This window comes from Chenopodium album, chromosome 7 (assembly GCF_948465745.1).
Source record: "Chenopodium album chromosome 7, dcCheAlbu1.1, whole genome shotgun sequence".
Classification (NCBI taxonomy): Eukaryota; Viridiplantae; Streptophyta; class Magnoliopsida; order Caryophyllales; family Amaranthaceae; genus Chenopodium; species Chenopodium album.
In genome coordinates, this window is record NC_137840.1 from 52,676,559 (window position 1) to 52,695,762 (window position 19,204).

General features: G+C 37.5%; 1 protein-coding gene across 1 annotated transcript in view; it reads right to left on the reverse strand.

The window, feature by feature from the left end:
* The window catches only part of LOC145640304 (uncharacterized), a 131,815-nt gene extending 116,885 nt beyond the window's left edge, over positions 1–14,930 (reverse strand). The window contains 2 exon segments of the mRNA XM_081691604.1: positions 14,150–14,221; positions 14,784–14,930. Of these exon segments, the coding sequence (XP_081547730.1) occupies positions 14,150–14,221; positions 14,784–14,930 (219 nt within the window).
* Between the last annotated feature and the right edge of the window lie 4,274 nt (positions 14,931–19,204).

A 19,204-nucleotide genomic window follows, 5' to 3' on the forward strand; every position in this document is an offset into this window, starting at 1 on the left:
ACAAGTTCCTAAAAAACTTGTTGGCGGCTCCCTACTTTGCTTTGTCCCTAATCGTATATGTCAATTCCCACTTCCTATGAGTGCCAAGCATATTCACAACATGCTTTTAACGTAGGCGCACTTCGAATGACGCCTACAGGGGGTGTTTTAAGGTGCATCAACGTCATGAAATTAATTCAACGGTGGAAATTCGGTCAAAGGTAGTATCTTACAACATTTTAAGTTTATAGGTAGTTTTTACAACATTTTTTGTTAAGAAGAAAGTAGTTACTCACAAAATGTAGGTTTTATTAGGTAGTTTTTGTAAGGGAATTATAGGTACTACGCAGCGGAATAAACATGAATCATATTCATAAAGCACCAAACCAAGGATCTCATGCATAACACATAAAGAGTAAGAATTATACCTTTGAAGCGTGATTCCACTAGTAATCGAGCAAGAACAAGGGAGACAAAGAACCTCAAACGTGATTCCTTTACTTGGTCCACAGGCACGGATTAAGACCCCCACTAATGCTAGTTAGTCGCGATCGAACTCTTTAATCTACTTTCTACGGAGAAGTATGAACAACGAACTAGTCAAGAACCACCACGAACGCCACTAGGGGTGGTCGGCCGCAAGTCTGGGGGGGGGGGGATAGGGGTGCCGTGAGAGAGAGGGGGAGGTTAGGGTTTTTGGGATTTGGTAGCCTTGATTCACAATTCAGTGTAAGTTAATTGTGACTTCCTATTTCAACCCTAGGCATGGATCTTAGTTATAGATCACATCTCTAAAAAAGAATCCATGACAAAGCCCAATTCCTAATCCCAATCAAACTACACTAGCCCAATCCTATTCTTGATTAGTTAAATGCTCATAAGGCCCATTAATGGGCCCTCTTACTTGCTTAACCCAATACCTTTGTGTGTGACCTCATAGGATCCATTTTAGCGGGCTTTGGACTATTTCACTAGCCCAAAGATCATCTCTCATAGTCTAGCAATAGATGATGACACCCCAAGAGAATGAACTTATTATCTCCATAATAGTGATCCTTGATATATCTAGTAATTGCACTTATCGAAGACACAACTCCTTCAATCTCCCACTTGTCTAAGACAAGTGCGCAATATTCAAATTCCTTCAGTCAATGTGTGTCAATTTGATAATATGATTGCATCTCATGTCGTGATCATATTAGTCTACAAATCTTTTCTTGAAAAACTGAGTGAGATTCACAGAACAAATGATTACTATGTAATGAATTTGAGCACGGCCATGCATTTTTCTGAATTCTCCCTCTTCAAGGGGCCAAGACACATTCCTATTTAATAGGTAGACTCAATCCAATCTTGTGGCAACAAAAGCTCCCACTCAACTTCTGAAATAACCGAGAAACACCCTTTATAATCTCCAGTTACGGGCAAACATTTGAATGTACCACAGCCATAACATCCATTGAATGAAATCAATGTTCCACTCATGTCAAAGGAATCCACTAATATATCCGGAAGCTCTATACTTGAACTTCAAAGTAGGTCTATAGTTCGATCATGCATCATTCATGCATATCCATGTGATTGACCGAGCTTCGCTACGCTCCTATAGCCCATGCAACAGCGTTATCCAATCAATATTACATGCTAGTCCATTATTAGAAATCATTTATGTCCAGTTTAATGATTCCGAACTAGGAACTTTAATAATGTATGAGTTTAGTTCACATGTGGGGTTCCATTCACCAGGTCATCATCCTGATGAGCCCATCAATCCATAATTTTTTTGGACATTTTATTTAATATTGAAACCATGTTTAAATAAGAGAAATGATAAAATTTATGATTAAACATAATTCTGCAACTGAATGTATTACTTATGTAACTTATTTTTCTCCAAAAATAAATACAACTTCTAATTACATCATTTGCTTCAATCCAACTTCACTAGCATGTTTCTCATGCTTAGGTAGTGGAAGGGGTTTAGTAAGTGGATCAGCGATATTCTCATCCGTACGAACTTTGCACATCTTCACATCTCTTCTGTTAACGATCTCTCAAATGAGGTGATACTTCCTCTCAACATGTTTGGATTTGAAGTGTGACCTAGGCTCCTTTGATTGAGAAATTGTGCCATTGTTGTCACAATGCAACTCGATTCCCTTTTGAGCGCTTGGTATGATATCTAGCTCTGTTAGGAACTTCTTTATCAAACTGCTTCTTTGGCTGCTTCAACTGCAGCCAAATATTCTGATTCTGTTGTAGAGTCTGCGACAGTGCTCTGCTTTGAACTCTTCCAGCTCACTGCTCCTCCATTTAGACAGAAAATGTACCCAGACTGTGATCTAAAGTCATGTCTGTTTGTTTGGAAACTCGCATCCGTATAACCTTTGACAGCCAACTCATCTTCGCCACCATATACTAGAAACATTCCTTTCGTTCTTCTCAAGTACTTGAGGATGTTCTTGGCAGTTGTCCAGTGTGCATCACCTGGATTTGCTTAAAACCTGCTACATATGCTTAGAGCAAATGCAACACCCGACCTTGTACAAATCATGGCATACATTATCGATCCTATTGCAGAAGCATAAGGAGTGATAGCCATACTTCTCATCTCATCCGGCATAACCGGACATTGAGATTTACTGAGCGTAATGCCATGGGACATGGGGAGAAATCCTCTCTTGGAGTTTGTCATCTCGAACCTGTCCAGAGCCTTATCAATATAATTCTCTTGACTTAGTCCAATCATCCTTCGTGACCTGTCTCGATGGATCTTGATTCCCAAAATGTACTCGGCGTTACCCAAGTCCTTCATGGAAAAACAACTCTTCAACCATTCCTTGACTGACTCAAGCATTGGTATGTCATTTCCCATGAGTAGTATGTCATCCACATACAGGACTAGGAAAACTATGCTGCTCCCACTAGACTTCTTGTATACACAAGGTTCCTCTTCACTTTTGAGAAAATCAAACTGTTTGATTGCTTCATCAAAACGAAGATTCCAACTCCTGGATGCTTACTTCAATCCATAAATAGATTTATGAAGTTTGCATACCTTTCTAGGATTTTCTGGATCTTCAAAACCCTCAGGTTGTTTCATATACACTTCCTTCGTCAAGAACCCATTCAAGAAGGCGGTTTTGACATCCATCTGCCAAATTTCGTAATAAAAAAATGCAGCAATTGCTAGAAGAATCTGAATGGACTTAAGCATGGCTACTGGGGAAAAGGTTTCATCATAGTCAATACCATGAATCTATTTGTATCCTTTCGCAACCAGTCTTGTTTTATGGATGTAGGCATTTCCATCCTTGTCTGTTTTAATCTTGTAAACCCACTTACAACCAATAGGTTTTACCCCATCAGGCAAGTCAACTAGGGTCCACACTTTATTTTCAGACATCGATTCCATTTCGGACTTCATGGCTTCAAGCCATTTATCTGAGTTGGGGCTCGCCAAAGCTTGCTTGTAGGTTGTAGGTTCCTCATTCTCCAATAAGAAGATTTTAGAATCCTCAGTTATCAGAACCTCAACAAACTGTTTGTTTTTTATTATGGCAGACCTACGTGGGGTAGGAGCAAAAATAGAAATATTCTCTCCAACTCCTTGAAGATTTTTGCATGAATTAGATTCAAGTGGGATGATAGGAGTCTCGATAGTCGAATTAGCTTGCTCCGACGCATGATTAATTGGCTCATTCGCCCTCGCCTCTAATGTGGTGTTATCCACATCTATTTGTTGCTCGTCTCGAATCTCTTCGAGAACCACTTTACTCCCACTTTGCTTTCTAGAGAGGAATTCCTTTTCTAGAAAGACACCATCGCGAGCAACACACACTTTATTATCTTCGTGATTGTAGAATTAATACCCCGTTGTTTCTTTTGGATAACCCACAAAGAAACATTTGTCTGATTTAGGGTGTAGTTTATCTCCTTGTAAACGTTTTACATAGGCTTCACATCCCCAAATCTTGAGATAAGACAACTTTGGAACTTTTCTAGTCCATGACTCATATGGTGTCTTCTCAACTGCTTTGGACGGGCTTCTGTTTAGTATTCTGGCAGCTGCTTCTAATGCATATCCCCAAATAATATGTGAAGATCAATAAAGCTCATCATGGACCTCACCATATCTAGTAAAGTCCTATTCCTCCTTTCTGACACACCATTCAACTGTGGCTTTCATGGAGGAGTTAAATGTGAAAGTATTCCACAATTAATCAAATTCCCATCAAATTCTTGGGTTAAATATTCACCACCACGATCAGATCGTAATGCTTTAATAGTTTTCCCAAGTTGGTTTTGTACTACATTCTGGAATTCTTTGAACTTTTCAAAGGATTCCGACTTGTTTTTCATTAAGTAAACAAAACCATATCTACATAAATCATTAGTAAAAGTAATGAAGTAATTAAATCCACCCATTTATTTTGAACTTATTGGTCCACACACATCTGTATGTATGAGTCCCAAAAGGTCACTAGCTCTTTCACCTATACCCGTGAAGGGTGACTTAGTCATTTTCCCAAGCAAGCATGACTCACAATTTTCAAATGATTCATAATCAAATGAAGAAATGAGTCCATCCTTATGTAATTTCTGGATGCGCTTTTGGTTGATGTGACCAAGCCTACAATGCCACAGGTAAGTTGGGTTTGAACCATCTGTTCTTTGCTTTTTATGATCAATGTTGTAGACATAAGTTGTATATTCTAAGACATACAAACCATTAATTAACTTTGCGTTAGCATGTAACATGTTTTCTTTAGAAATAAAACAACATTTATCTCTTATTTCAAATGAAAATCCTTCAGAATCTAAAACAGGAACTAAAATAATGTTTTTAGTTATTTTTGGTACATAATAACAGTTATTAAGAACTAAAATAAGTCCAGAGGGAAGTCTCAAGTGATAACTTCCAATAGAAAGTGCAGCAACTTTTGCTCCATTTCCTACTCGAAGTGTTACTTCCCCTTTTGCTAACTTCTTACTTTCTCTCAAGCCCTGCACGTTATTAACGATGTGAGCACCACATCCGGTATCAAATACCCAAGTGGAAGATGAAGCAAGATTAATTTTTACAACAAAAACATCAAGTAACTCTTTACCTTCTATTTTCACTAGCGTATAATTGGGACACCATGGTGTATGGCATGGCCAACTACCTAAAAAGAAGCATTCGCTTCCTCTCCTTTTCAGGAACTCCTCAGCATGGTTAAGTAAAAGGTTGATCAATGTCATTGACGATCCCTCATCAATATGAGTGAGCTTGACAATGTCAAAACCAACGTGGAGTGAGAACAAGATAATATCATGAGCAGAGTCATCATCAACCGGTTTCCCAAGGACATCCATATGATTGAACATTTCAATCAGTTCCCTGACATGGGCCCTTACTGACTGACCAGGCATGAGTTTCTTAGTCATTATCTTACAATGAACACTGTAAGCCTCATACCTAACGTTCTCAGTCCAGGAATAGTAAATCTGAGGGATCGAGTTAACGACCTCTCTTACATTTTGATATTTGAAGCCTCCACTTCCTAATGCCCCAATGCCACCTCGACAGATAGCACGAAGACATTTATGCAAGTTGGTTAGCTCGTAATGCCTGAATCTTCTTTTCCAACAGATTGGAATAGATTCTAAAATGAGTCTTCTGAATTTATCTGCATCTGAAACAATTTCAGCATGCCTTTCAGCTTTATAACCCTCTGTATACTCGCTCTCAACAGGAATATATAAGCGAGATTCAAGCCCATGGCTTGTGAGAACTTTTCTCAACTCATTTTCCCATTCCCTGAAGTTTCTGAGATTCAGCCTTAAATTAAGTTTCATTGGTAAAACAGTGTTGTCGTATAAGTTATTCATCTACAAACAAAAAAAACGAGGCAAAGTTCAATAATTATGTTTAATAAATTTAAAGTACCATAAGCGATTTTAAAACTGGTAACTTTAAAACATTTATTCAATTTTTAATTGATCCCTGTTGAATTAAATGATTCCAAGACCCTTTATTTTTGCAATAATTGGCCGGACTTTGGCCCTACCATGAACTATTACATTTTCAAGGTGAGTAAACTCTTCACTGATTACAACTCTTTATAATTCTTGGTTGAATAATTACCCATCACATGTTTAATTATTACCCTTAGCTTCAAGGTTCTAAACTCTTTAGGTAACCTTGTTGAGTATAACCAATCAAAAGTGTAAAATTTGTTTTACCCCCACTCCCCTAAGATATAATATGACACCTTGCTTTGGCATGACCCATCATAAATATCGAAGGTTTCATCAGGTTTTTGATTGGAAAAGCTACCTCAATATTACTGGGACCTAGATTCATTACGTTGTGATTATTTAGTGAACTCTAGCGCATCATCAAACAACATAAATAAAATATAACATGCATAATCTACTAATGCATAAATAAAACATGACATAATATGGCCCCTTAGTCCAAAGAAAAACTAATAAAGCTAAAAGCTCCCACTTGAACCTTCATGGATCTCATCCATCTTGCTCCTTTGGGCCTTCACTCCATGGATTTCATGGATTAACTGCAACCTGTAATACTATTATATTCTATCTACTACTTAAATAAAATAAAATAAATTACAAAAATATTTAACGGTACGCAGACCGTATTTAGATTACAAAAATACATCACGATGCACAAATCGTATTTAGAATCTATGGGCCATAGTAGTCTATATAGAAATAAATAACATCATATATTATAAAATGTCATATAATAAATCACTTATCATGATTTCCTAAACTACAACATCGAATGTTCAACATTAAGGAAACATGGCTCCTAAATATCTCATATTTTAATTAATAACTGTAATTAGATAATATCATATATTATTCATAACCAATTATAAAATATCATATATTTTAATTTAGGTATGAGATAGAATCAAATCTTATTTTAATTATGGACGATAAATCATATTTATTTTCCATGATTATCCTAGCTTTTAAGAAATTCTATCCTAATTACTTGCTAATCACATATTTTAAATCAATTAATATCCTAAAATAATTATGGGATAATCATATTATTTAATCAATTATTATCCAAATAGAATCTTTTGCTCCATAATTATCCTATCTTACAAAATTAACAACTTTAACTTTGTTAATGATCTTTTCAAAATTAAAACTTATTTTTTAATATTTTTTTTAATTTTGAAAACTGATTTTTATCCAAAATAAAATAAAATAATTTTTTTTTTGAAAATCGCGCCAGCCACCGTGGTGAGGCCAGCCGAAGCCGGCCACGGTGGTCGTACACCTTACGGTATACGCTGCCCCGCAGCGACGCACGAACAGCAGCAGCACACGTAACAAGGTGGTGCACTACTGCGCTGCCTCTGTTCGTACCCTGCCCACCCCACCCTCCCTCCTTGACCACCGCCGGTGCGGCAGTCGCCGTGGCTGCGCCACCCAGCCGCGGCTGCCGCACCTTAAATTTTTTTTTTTTTAATTTAAAACAAAACAATTTTATTAAAATTAAATTAGAGTGGTCCTTCTAATTTTAAAACTAAATCATACTTAATTTCAAAATTAGGGTTCTTCATGAATTTAATCCCAATTCAATTTAACTTTTAAATTAAAAAATTTTATCATGAAAAAATCATAATTTAACATGAGATCAAAGAGATTAAATTCTCTAAACATAAAACTTTCGAATTAAATCAAAACCAAAAACACAAATTTCACAAATTAGGGTTTATGATTTCAAAATTTTCGAAATATTAGGGTGGGGGGTTCGAATTTTTCGAATAATATAGGGCAATTTTCGGATCAATGTTAGAGCAAATTAAACAACTTTTAATGATTCTATATTGTTAAATCACATTTAATATAATAATTGACCCATAATTAAATTATTCTCCCTCCTAATTGAATTAAAATTGTGGATTATCAAAGAATTAACACTCAATATATGTAATTGCAAGAGGCTAACTGATACCAATGTAGGGAATTATAGGTACTACGCAGCGGAATAAACATGAATCATATTAATAAAGCACCAAACCAAGGATCTCATGCATAACACATAAAGAGTAAGAATTATACCTTTGAAGCGTGATTCCACTAGTAATCGAGCAAGAACAAGGGAGACAAAGAACCTCAAACGTGATTCCTCTACTTGGTCTACATGCACGGATTAAGACTCCCACTAATGCTGGTTAGTCACGATCGAACTCTTCAATCGACTTTCTACGGAGAAGTATGAACAACGAACCAGTCACGAACCACCACGAACGCCACTAGGGGTGGCCGGCCGCAAGTCCAGGGGGGGAGAGGGGTGCCGTGAGAGAGAGAGAGAGAGAGAGAGAGAGGGGAGGTTAGGCTTTTTGGGATTTGGTTGCCTTGATTCACAATTAACTGTAAGTTAATTGTGACTTCATATTTTAACCCTAGGCATGGATCTTATTTATAGATAACATCTCTAAATAAGAATCCATGCAAAGCCCAATTCCTAATCCCAATCAAACTACACTAGCCCAATCCTATTCATGATTAGTTAAATGCTCATAAGGCCCATTAATGGGCCCTCTTACTTGCTTAACCCAATACCTTTGTGTGTGACCTCATAGGATCCATTCTAGCGGGCTTTGGACTATTTCACTAGCTCAAAGATCATCTCTCATAGTCTAGCAACAGATGATGATGCCCCAAGAGAATTAACTTATTATCTCCATAATAGTGATCCTTGATATATCTAGTAATTGCATTTATCGAAGACACAAGTCCTTCAGTTTTTTTCAAAATTTCCAAAATATAATACAGTTTTAATTTGCATAATACAAGATGTATGTATAGAAATACTTGGATTGTCAGCCTTAAATTTGATAGCAGTCCATCCGTTACACAAAACTGCAACTTTGTTTAGATACGGAGGATCAACAAGATTATAATTCAAAGGATCCTTTTCGTTGTTAAAGTTGCCAAATCCTGACCCAACAATGTAGTAACCATGAAGGTGTATAGGATGATCAGTCGAGGCAAGTACTTTTGTACCTTGGAAACAATCTCTACCGTCGAGTTATAATCCAAAACCTTAACCTTTGTCCCACTCTCTAGTACTCGAAACTCCATTGGTAGGTTACGCGTTGTGTAATTGAATTCTAATGTTATAATAATAGTATGATTCAAGTAAATCGAAACTTGGACTAACAAAGGATACGTTATTCAAGGAAGCAGCAAAGAGAGTATTATTAGATCCATCATACGAACTCTCAATCTCACACGGGAAGGAATTCCACTAGGGTCAAACTTTTGGGTTTAATAAAAAATAATAATAAAAAAATGCACATATAAGCACATCGTCACGAATGATGTAATGAAGTTCGCAACCTAAAGTCAAGATCTAAGTTTCACTATGGTCAAACTTTTGGGTGTCAAAGGTTACCATGGTTAAGAGTTTGGACGCGTTAGCAAGGCAGCCTCCCTCGAGGGTGTATGCCAACGGGCGGCTCCGCGAGTTCGTGATGAAATCGAACTCGACTCCATGGTTTGGGTGGATTTAAAAACTCGGATGAACCCTTATTTCCATGAGCGTTTTTGGGTTGATAGAGCTTAAATCCCCCGGGATAGCCACATACGTAGAACACGTACTATTGTGGAAAAATAGGTAACCTAAATAGCATATGCATATGTGACAATGCCAATTAAATCGCATGAATGCAATTCAAGAATCTTTCAAGTCTCATCCACTCATCTTAATTAAATATCGATCACTCAAATCGATAAATAATCAAGAATCCTCCCCAACGGAGTCGCCAAATTGTAGGCGTCGTTCGAAGTGCGCCAAAACCGCTTGCCATTTGCACTTCACATAACATTATGTCCAGTGCAAATGGCAAGCGGTTTTGGCGCTAAACCGCTTCCCATTTGTAATTTTTTTATTTTTTTATTTTTATTTTTATTTTTATATGTATAATAATTATTAATAATAATATTACTAGTGACCTGTTTTGATATGCACATTAATCTGTAATTTTAAAAATTATTATTATTATTAATATTATTATTAATTAATATTAATAATTAATAATAATTAATTAAAAATATTACAAATTTTGGAATAATAATAATTCAATAACAATAAAATGCATAATAATAATAACATATATAAAACTCATAAATAATGTATACTACTAATTACAAATAAGTAATATAATGTACATATGGATTTAATAAAAATAAAAAAGATATAGTAACTAAATATTAATTGTTCATAAATAAAAAAAAAACTCAATCTCATTCATTATCTAAATAACACATATATATTATATATTCTACCTAGATGCCATCAAATGTCACAAAAAAAGCCCACATGTTGCGAATTTCATCAACTTTTTCCTTTGTCAAAGGGTCTTCCCTTTGAATCTTACAAACCTTTGAAAAGAAAAAAAATACCAAACATTAAACATCATTCATATATTACATAAAATTCAAACTAATAATTAAAAAATAATAATGTATATATGTTAAATATTTCAAACATCATTCTAACTTGCCCGATTTAGCATTCTACTAAGTTTTAGGACGACTTTTACCAAAAAAACGTCTATTTCACAACTACTTTGCCTGATTTCTACATTTCTCATATAATGAGATATTTATCTATCATAACATGTCAATTACAACTAGTCTTAGGTGTGTAATGTTTGAAATCATAGCAACTTAGCATTCTACTAAGTTTTAGGACGACTTTTACCAAAAATCGCCTATTTCACTACTACTTTGCCCGTTTTCTACATTTCTTATCTAATGAGCTATTCATGTCAATTACAACTAGTCTTAGGTGTCTAATTTTTGAAATCATAGCAACTTAGCATTCTACTAAGTTTTAGGACGACGCGAATTTCATCAACTTTTTCCTTTGTCAAAGGGTCTTCCCTTTGAATCTTACAAACCTTTGAAAAGAAAAAAAATACCAAACATTAAACATCATTCATATATTACATAAAATTCAAACTAATAATTAAAAAATAATAATGTATATATGTTAAATATTTCAAACATCATTCTAACTTGCCCGATTTAGCATTCTACTAAGTTTTAGGACGACTTTTACCAAAAAAACGTCTATTTCACAACTACTTTGCCTGATTTCTACATTTCTCATATAATGAGATATTTATCTATCATAACATGTCAATTACAACTAGTCTTAGGTGTGTAATGTTTGAAATCATAGCAACTTAGCATTCTACTAAGTTTTAGGACGACTTTTACCAAAAATCGCCTATTTCACTACTACTTTGCCCGTTTTCTACATTTCTTATCTAATGAGCTATTTATCTATCATAACATGTCAATTACAACTAGTCTTAGGTGTCTAATGTTTGAAATCATAGCAACTTAGCATTCTACTAAGTTTTAGGACGACTTTTACCCGAAATCGCCTATTTTACTACTACTTTGCCCGTTTTCTACATTTCTTATCTAATGAGCTATTTATCTATCAAAACATGTCAATTACAACTAGTCTTAGGTGTGTAATGTTTGAAATCATAGCAACTTAGCATTCTACTAAGTTTTAGGATGGCTTTTACCAAAAATTGCCTATTTCACTACTACTTTGCCCGTTTTCTACATTTCTTATCTAATGAGCTATTTATCTATCATAACATGTCAATTACAACTAGTCTTAGGTGTCTAATTTTTGAAATCATAGCAACTTAGCATTCTACTAAGTTTTAGGATGACTTTTACCCGAAATCGCCTATTTCACTACTACTTTGCCCGTTTTCTATATTTCTTATCTAATGAGCTATTTATCTATCATAACATGTCAATTACAACTAGTCTTAGCTATCTAATGTTTGAAATCATAGCAACTTAGCATTCTACTAAGTTTTAGGACGACTTTTACCCGAAATCGCCTATTTCACTACTACTTTGCCTGTTTTCTACATTTCTTATCTAATGAGCTATTTATCTATCATAACATGTCAATTACAACTAGTCTTAGGTGTCTAATGTTTGAAATCATAGCAACATAGCATTCTACTAAGTTTTAGGACGGCTTTTACCCGAAATCGCCTATTTCACTACTACTTTGCCCGTTTTCTACATTTCTTAACTAATGAGCTATTTCTTTATCGAAACATGTCAATTATAATTAGTCTTAGGTGTCTAATGTTTGAAATCATAGCAAATTAGCATTCAACTAAGTTTTAGGACGACTTTTACCAAAAATCGCCTTTTGACTTCTACTTTGCCCGATTTCTACATTTCTTATCTAATGAGCTATTTCTTTATCATAACATGTCAATTATAACTAGTCTTAGGTGTCTAATGTTTGAAATAATAGCAAATTAGCATTCAACTAAGTTTTAGGACGACTTTTACCCAAAATCGCCTATTTGACTTCTACTTTGCCCGATTTCTACATTTCTTATCTAATGAGCTATTTCTTTATCATAACATGTCAGTTACAACTAGTCTTAGGTGTCTAATGTTTGGAATCATAGCAAATTAGCATTATACTTAGTTTTAGGACGACTTTTACCCGAAATCGAACCGGAAAAAAGTAAAAACAAGTACCTCCTCAATGTGTTGGGCTTTAGTGCACCTATTGACTATGTCATGCATAAACCTCATTACGTAGAGGGCACAGTCAACGCCGTTGTCTTGTTGCGCACACTAACATGACACAAGGAAATTTTATTAAATAAATCAATATATCAAGGCTTTACCTTCGTATATTTCCACGTGGGACCCGCAACCGAACGACAATTCAACTTCTTCATAACACTTCAAAAAAATAAAAAACAAACGATTTAGGAACATAGCCACTCAATCACTTAGGTGATGATACAAAACAATATATAGGAAGCGGTATGTACCTATTCAATAGGTTATTCACTAGCAACTTCTTTGGTGGCCATATACGAGCCGAGTCAAAGTAGTAGATTGTGTTATTGGAAACACAAATCACCATAAGGCTCGAATGTAGACTACATGTATTTTAAAGCAAATATCAATCCATCAATTTTTATGCGTCAACATCTATACTTAACAAACAAATTAAGAGTGACATATTTAAATTTACTCCTCAAAACAAGGGGCTAGTAAGAACTTGTTTCCCGCACGCATTGATTCTCTAATACCCTGCTCAAGGTAATCTATCACATCACGAGGGTTATGCAAGCATTTGGTTACGGAGGTCTGCTCGGGGCATAACCACCCAACTACTGCTTCACCATCGGGTTTACCAGCAAGGAGCTCCTGTAGTGACCTTCAAGAAAGTAATGTGTGCAAGTAATTACTAGTTGCATTGTTTTGGTACGAAAATATCAAAAATACAATATGTTTAGAAATAGTCTCGTTAATTTACCTCATGAAAGTTTGAATGATGGAAATGTTAAGCATGGAACCGGTTAGAAATTCCGTCACATCCTCTCTAGAAATGTATGCGATCGCATCCTCATCATAGTGGAACAATGCCTTAGGCAAGTTCACTTGAATATGTGTACCCGTAGGCAACTCACTAACACGGTTGTGAAGAAAAGTACATGCTTTCGAAAGCGACCTAAGGACATTGGCTTCTACGAGTGGAGTACATGAAGCTCTCAAACTCTTCTTCGACACTTGTCCTTGTTCCATCTTCGGAGGACCTTCTTCCTTGGATTTTGGCTTCTCCACCTTCTTCCTTTTAGCGGAATGAATTTCCATAGTAATCTAGTAGCATAAAAGAACATGGTCATTGCACAAAGCACATGTTAATCTAGTTACATACAAGTATTTACATACAAGTAGTGTTTACTTACCCCTCCTACCAACCTCAACCGATCACGTGGCCATTGCACAAAGCTCCCGGTCGCGTCACGCAGCTTAAAAAAAAATCATATTCCTCTCTTGACACCGGTAGTGGTAATTCCTCAAACCCAGCAACTATAGAATCGATCCCGACCGAGATGTAATGGGTGCTAGTATTAGACTTAAAATGGACCTTGTCAAAAGGTTGTGCACTACCATACCCCACCAACTGCAATTGTCCACCGGTGTTTTCCCCGGGGTGAAGAAGCTCACAAGGCGTCTCTTCCTACATATTTGGTTAGGAGTTAGGACATAAGTTAAGAAATAACAAACGAAAGCCTAACATAAGAAAAGATGATTACGTAGTGAAGTTCACCTTAACATCTGGGAAAGGTTCAGGCATCGGATTTGCTCTCTTCAGTGACTCTGCATCCATAGGACTAGGATCCTGCAAAAGTAAAATAATTAAACATGCATGCAAACGACCTCATTAGACGAACTTCATATGACGTAATTCGTAGTTGTACTAAAATTACCTCTCTCTCAACTACTGGATCGTCCTCGGGGCCTCCTGGGTGACTACATGAGTCTACTGGGGTACTCGAGGGAAATGGCAAAGGCGGCAAGTTCATGTGCTTCAGAATGGCATTGAATTGACTTTGCATCTGTTCTTGCAGCTCCGCGCGTATCTCCGCCTTAATTGATTCCTTTTCCTTCTCATCAATCCGATGTGGCGAATTAACACTTGATCTGCTTTTTGCTGATTTGGTGTATTCTGAACCCATCACCTTCTCCCACCCTAGTTGTTTCCCGCCAAAACCAATTACTCGCCCAGGGTGGTATGGTTTTCCCAAAGCTAAGGTGAAAGGATCATGTTCGATGCTTGGAGTCAGCTTGCCTTCAATCACTTCCGAAGTATGCTCGAGCTTTAACAACACAAAAATTTATCAGATCTAAGTACAATGTACTTGACAAGGAAATATAATTAATAAGTAGAAAAATTTGCTTACAAGTGCATCTGCTACTAATTTCTTATCCGGTTGCATGACATACTTGCCGGTTTCCTTGTCCATCCCATGCATAGCATACCACCAGTCAATTGAACGATTAACCAAAGTTGTGACCGTGGAAGAAAGTGGTTTATCAGTTGATGACATTATGGATTTGGGGTATAGACCCGCTTTGACCCACTTTGGTCTTGACTCCGCAATGGTCTTACAACCCATATGATGGCTATACAATTTCTTTCCGGCATTGATTCTAGCTTGTTCGCTTTTTTCCTACACATTCAGAAATATATGTTAGCATCAGTCATTGTAAGAAACTAAATATGAGTAGCCGACTCTATTGATAAATAAAAACATACAAGTGCGGTCCTAGTGGAAGATTTTTCAAAAAACTTCTCCCAATCATCCATCGTTATTTGTGGATATAAATCCCACGGTTTCTTATCAGGTTTCTCTTCTTTTCCATCTGCAGGCACATTTTTCTTTGGTATTCTCTTTCTTCTCTTATGGATCCATCTCGTCCTCAAGTAACTCTTGAAGTTTTTGAATCTCTCTTGTACAAAAGCTTCAAAGACTTTTCTCTTGGCCGGCTCATCAGGAATATGGAATATACTCTGTAATTGGCGCAAACATCCACGTTAGGCAAGAGAAAAAAAATGAAAAAAAGGGGAAAAAAACTCGGGAATCAGGTAAGGCAGCAGCCGAGGCAGCTGCAGCAGCCCAGGCTACTGCCCAGGCAGCTGCAGCACCCAGGCAGCAGCCGAGGCAGCTGCAGCAGCCTAGGCTACTGCCCAGGCAGCTGTAGCAGGCCAAGCTACTGCCTAGGGAGCTGCAGCACCCAGGCAGCTGCAGCAGCCCAGGCTGCTGCCCAGGCAGCTGCAGCACCCAAGCAGCAGCGCCGCCGGGCAACTGCCGGCTGCAGCCCTCAGGTTAGGCCCGGGGGAGGTTTTTGCAATTTTTTTTTTTTTTGCCAAGATATATATGAATTTAAAATAAAAGTGTGATGATTGAAATAAATACTTACCATAGTATCGTCCCAAAATGTTTGAAGCAACCCGTGAGGTATATCGGCAAACTCAAGTGTGATTGGTATTTTACGAGTTAGAATGCCAACTTGACTAGAAAATTTGTCGCGCCATTGGCCAGTAGGTTGACCTAACTTATCAAACTCAAGCATCATAGGAACGCCGGGTTTCTTGAAATCTATAGTAGCACCCCTACTCCTTCTGTTCACCGGTGGCTTTACCCCTCCTCCACCACCGGTTTTTTTCACTTGCCTTTGCATTTGAGTTTCACAATGTGAATCACCTACAACTTCGGTAACCACATTATCATCAATAGGTGGGGCTGTTTCAGCTATACGCTCAAATTCATCAAGCTTATGTTGGAACTTGTCATAAGCTTGGTCTTCCGGTTCCCCCATATCCGTCTCCTTATTAACATCATACAACTCGTCACCATCATCATCATCCATATCCTCATCGGAATGAAGGTTCTCATTAGGATCCATGATATGTGCACACCTACAGTAAACAAGCAAAGCATGTTGTTAGTCATCAGTAATGGCAATCAAAGCTGAGGCACGAAGAAAGACAAACACTTACCCAACTTCTTTGGATTCATAACAAATTCACATATAATCCTCTAAACAATTCATATATTTAGTTCATATTACATGCTTATACGTTGAAAATACAAAAAAATAAAACACTTCCCGAAATAAATAAAGTTGTTAGAGCATAAGATATTTAGTAAATAAAACATGCATTAATAAAAGTACCTCATTCGTGTATTCCCTCATTGTGGTTAGATCGAATATAAGATCTATCATCATCTACATCAGTTGCTACATCAAGTGTAGGAGCAGTTAAAGGGGGAGAATCATCAAATGCATCATATTCTTCCTCGTCCTCAACCTCTCCAACCCCTAAAATTCTCCTTTTGCCATCCAGGACGATGGACCATCTTGGATCGGACGGGTCAGTTACATAGAACACTTGCTTAGCTTGAGATGCAAGGATGAATGGTTCAAGACTATCCCGCAAGTGGCCAAGATCTACAAGAGTGAAGTCATCATTTCTCACGTTGCGCCTATTATTATCGACCCATTTATTCTTGAATAGACCAACCTTGAAGTCACGGTAATCTAGTTCCCATATTTCCTGAATTCGTCCATAGTATGATAACAGTGCGTCAACTGGTGATGTATCCTTCGCACTTGCAAACTCTCTTGATGAAGCCACAAGAGTGACACCACTATTTTGAGTCGATGAGGATTTCTGATCCCGACTTTCAGTCCAAAATGTGTACCCATTTATATCATATCCCTCAAATGAATGAACATCTTCCTTTGGACCATAAGCTAGCCACTTTATTGTATCAGACACAGTCTCATCCAATTGACGCATCACACGATCATGGAACCACTTCACAAACATCTTATTATGCAACTGAATTAGTGCTCTTTCCCCTTTTGATGGATATTCAACACGCAAACTATCCATGTGCTTTTCTAAATGTGGGTGAACCTCCGCAATATGATGAAGCACAAATAGGTGAGCTTGCATGATTTGATCTCGAGCAGCCCAGATCCTTTTTGACCCAATTGTGCCATGACCATCAAGTCTCCCTTCATGTCGGGAAGTGGGAAGCCCAATAGGTTCGGCAACGGCAACATACTCTGCCACGAAATTCCCAATCTCCTCGGACACAATTCCTTGTATCATACTGCCTTCCGGATGGGCTGGATTTCTTACTTTATCTTGCAATGTACCCATGTGTCATTCAAAAGGGTAGCACCACCTCATAAATACTGAACCGCACAAATTAATCTCACGAACCAAATGCAGAATCAAATGCACCATTATGTCAAAAAGTGAAGGTGGGAAAAACATCTCAAATTTGCACATAGTTACCACAACAGTCGCCTGGAGAGCATCAAGTGTAAAGGGATCAAGAACTTTGCTGCATATAGTATTGAAAAACCCACAGAGGCTTGTTATAACTTCTCTCATGTGCTTTGGTAAAATACCACGAAGTGCAATCGGTAGGAAAACTTGCATCATCATGTGACAATCATGGGATTTCATACTTGTCAACTTCAATTCTCCATTTAAGGAAACAAACCTTTTCATGTTTGACGAGAACCCGGATGGAAGCTTAATGTCATACAAACAAGCAAAAAAGCTCCGTTTTTCTTCCTTTGATAATGTGTAGCAAGCTGGAGGTAAATACACCTTTTGGTTCTTTCCTTTTCCATCACCTTTCTTCTTTGCGATACCCGTGGCCTTTTCCTTGCGCTTCCCCTTACGGTTTTGACCACCATCTTCGTTTCCCTTTTCCTTAACCTTCGCCATCCATACCTTAGCTTGAACCCACAACTCCGGACAAACACCCCACTCTTGCAAATCTAACCGCGCACTCTTGCCATTCTTCGTTTTTCCAGGAATGTTCATAATTGTCCCCAGAATTGCATCACAAACATTCTTCTCTATATGCATCACATCGAGACAATGTCTAACATCATATTCTTTCCAGTACTCAAGCTTCCAAAAGATTGATTCCTTTTTTAAAGAGAGCGTGTGGGTCAATTGGTTTCGTTGTTTTACCAAAAAAAATGGAATACCCTTCACTCTCTCATAAACCTCCTTTCCACTCAATGGCCTAGGCGCAACCCCCTCCTCAACTTTCCCATCGAAGGCCTTTTTCTACTTACGATACGGGTGATCGCGCCTAAGAAATCTTCGGGTCCTCACGTACACATCTTTGCCATAGTGGTCAAGGTACACATTCGGTGTGTCATCAATACAAATGGGACATGCTTTATGCCCTTTGTTCTTGTACCCGGACAGATTGCCATATGCAGGAAAATCATTGATGGTCCACATAAGGGCTGCACGCAAAAGAAACATCTCGTTTTTATGGGCATCATAAATGGTAACACCTTCGTCCCACATCTTTCTCAAATCATCAATAAGGGACACAAGGTAAACATCAATGTCGTTTCCAGGTTGCCTTGGCCCCGTTATCAAAAGGGAAAGCATTACATATTTCCGTTTCATACACAAACACGGAGGCAAGTTGTAAATCACTAAAAGTACCGGCCATGTGCTGTGTTTAGTACTAAGAGTGCCAAATGGATTCATACCGTCCGTGCACAACCCAAGCCTTAAATTTCTGACTTCACCACCAAATGCCCTAAACTTCATATCGATGTTCTTCCATTGTGGAGAGTCAGCGGGATGCTTCAACAAACCATTTTTCTTTCTTCCCTCAGCATGCCATCTCAGGTTCTTGGCGTCTTTTGGTATTGAAAATAGACGCTTTAACCTTGGAATAATAGGAAGATACCACAACACCTTGGCAGGAGGTTCTTTACTACCAGCATTGCAGCTTGATCGCTTGTAACGCGACTTACCGCAACG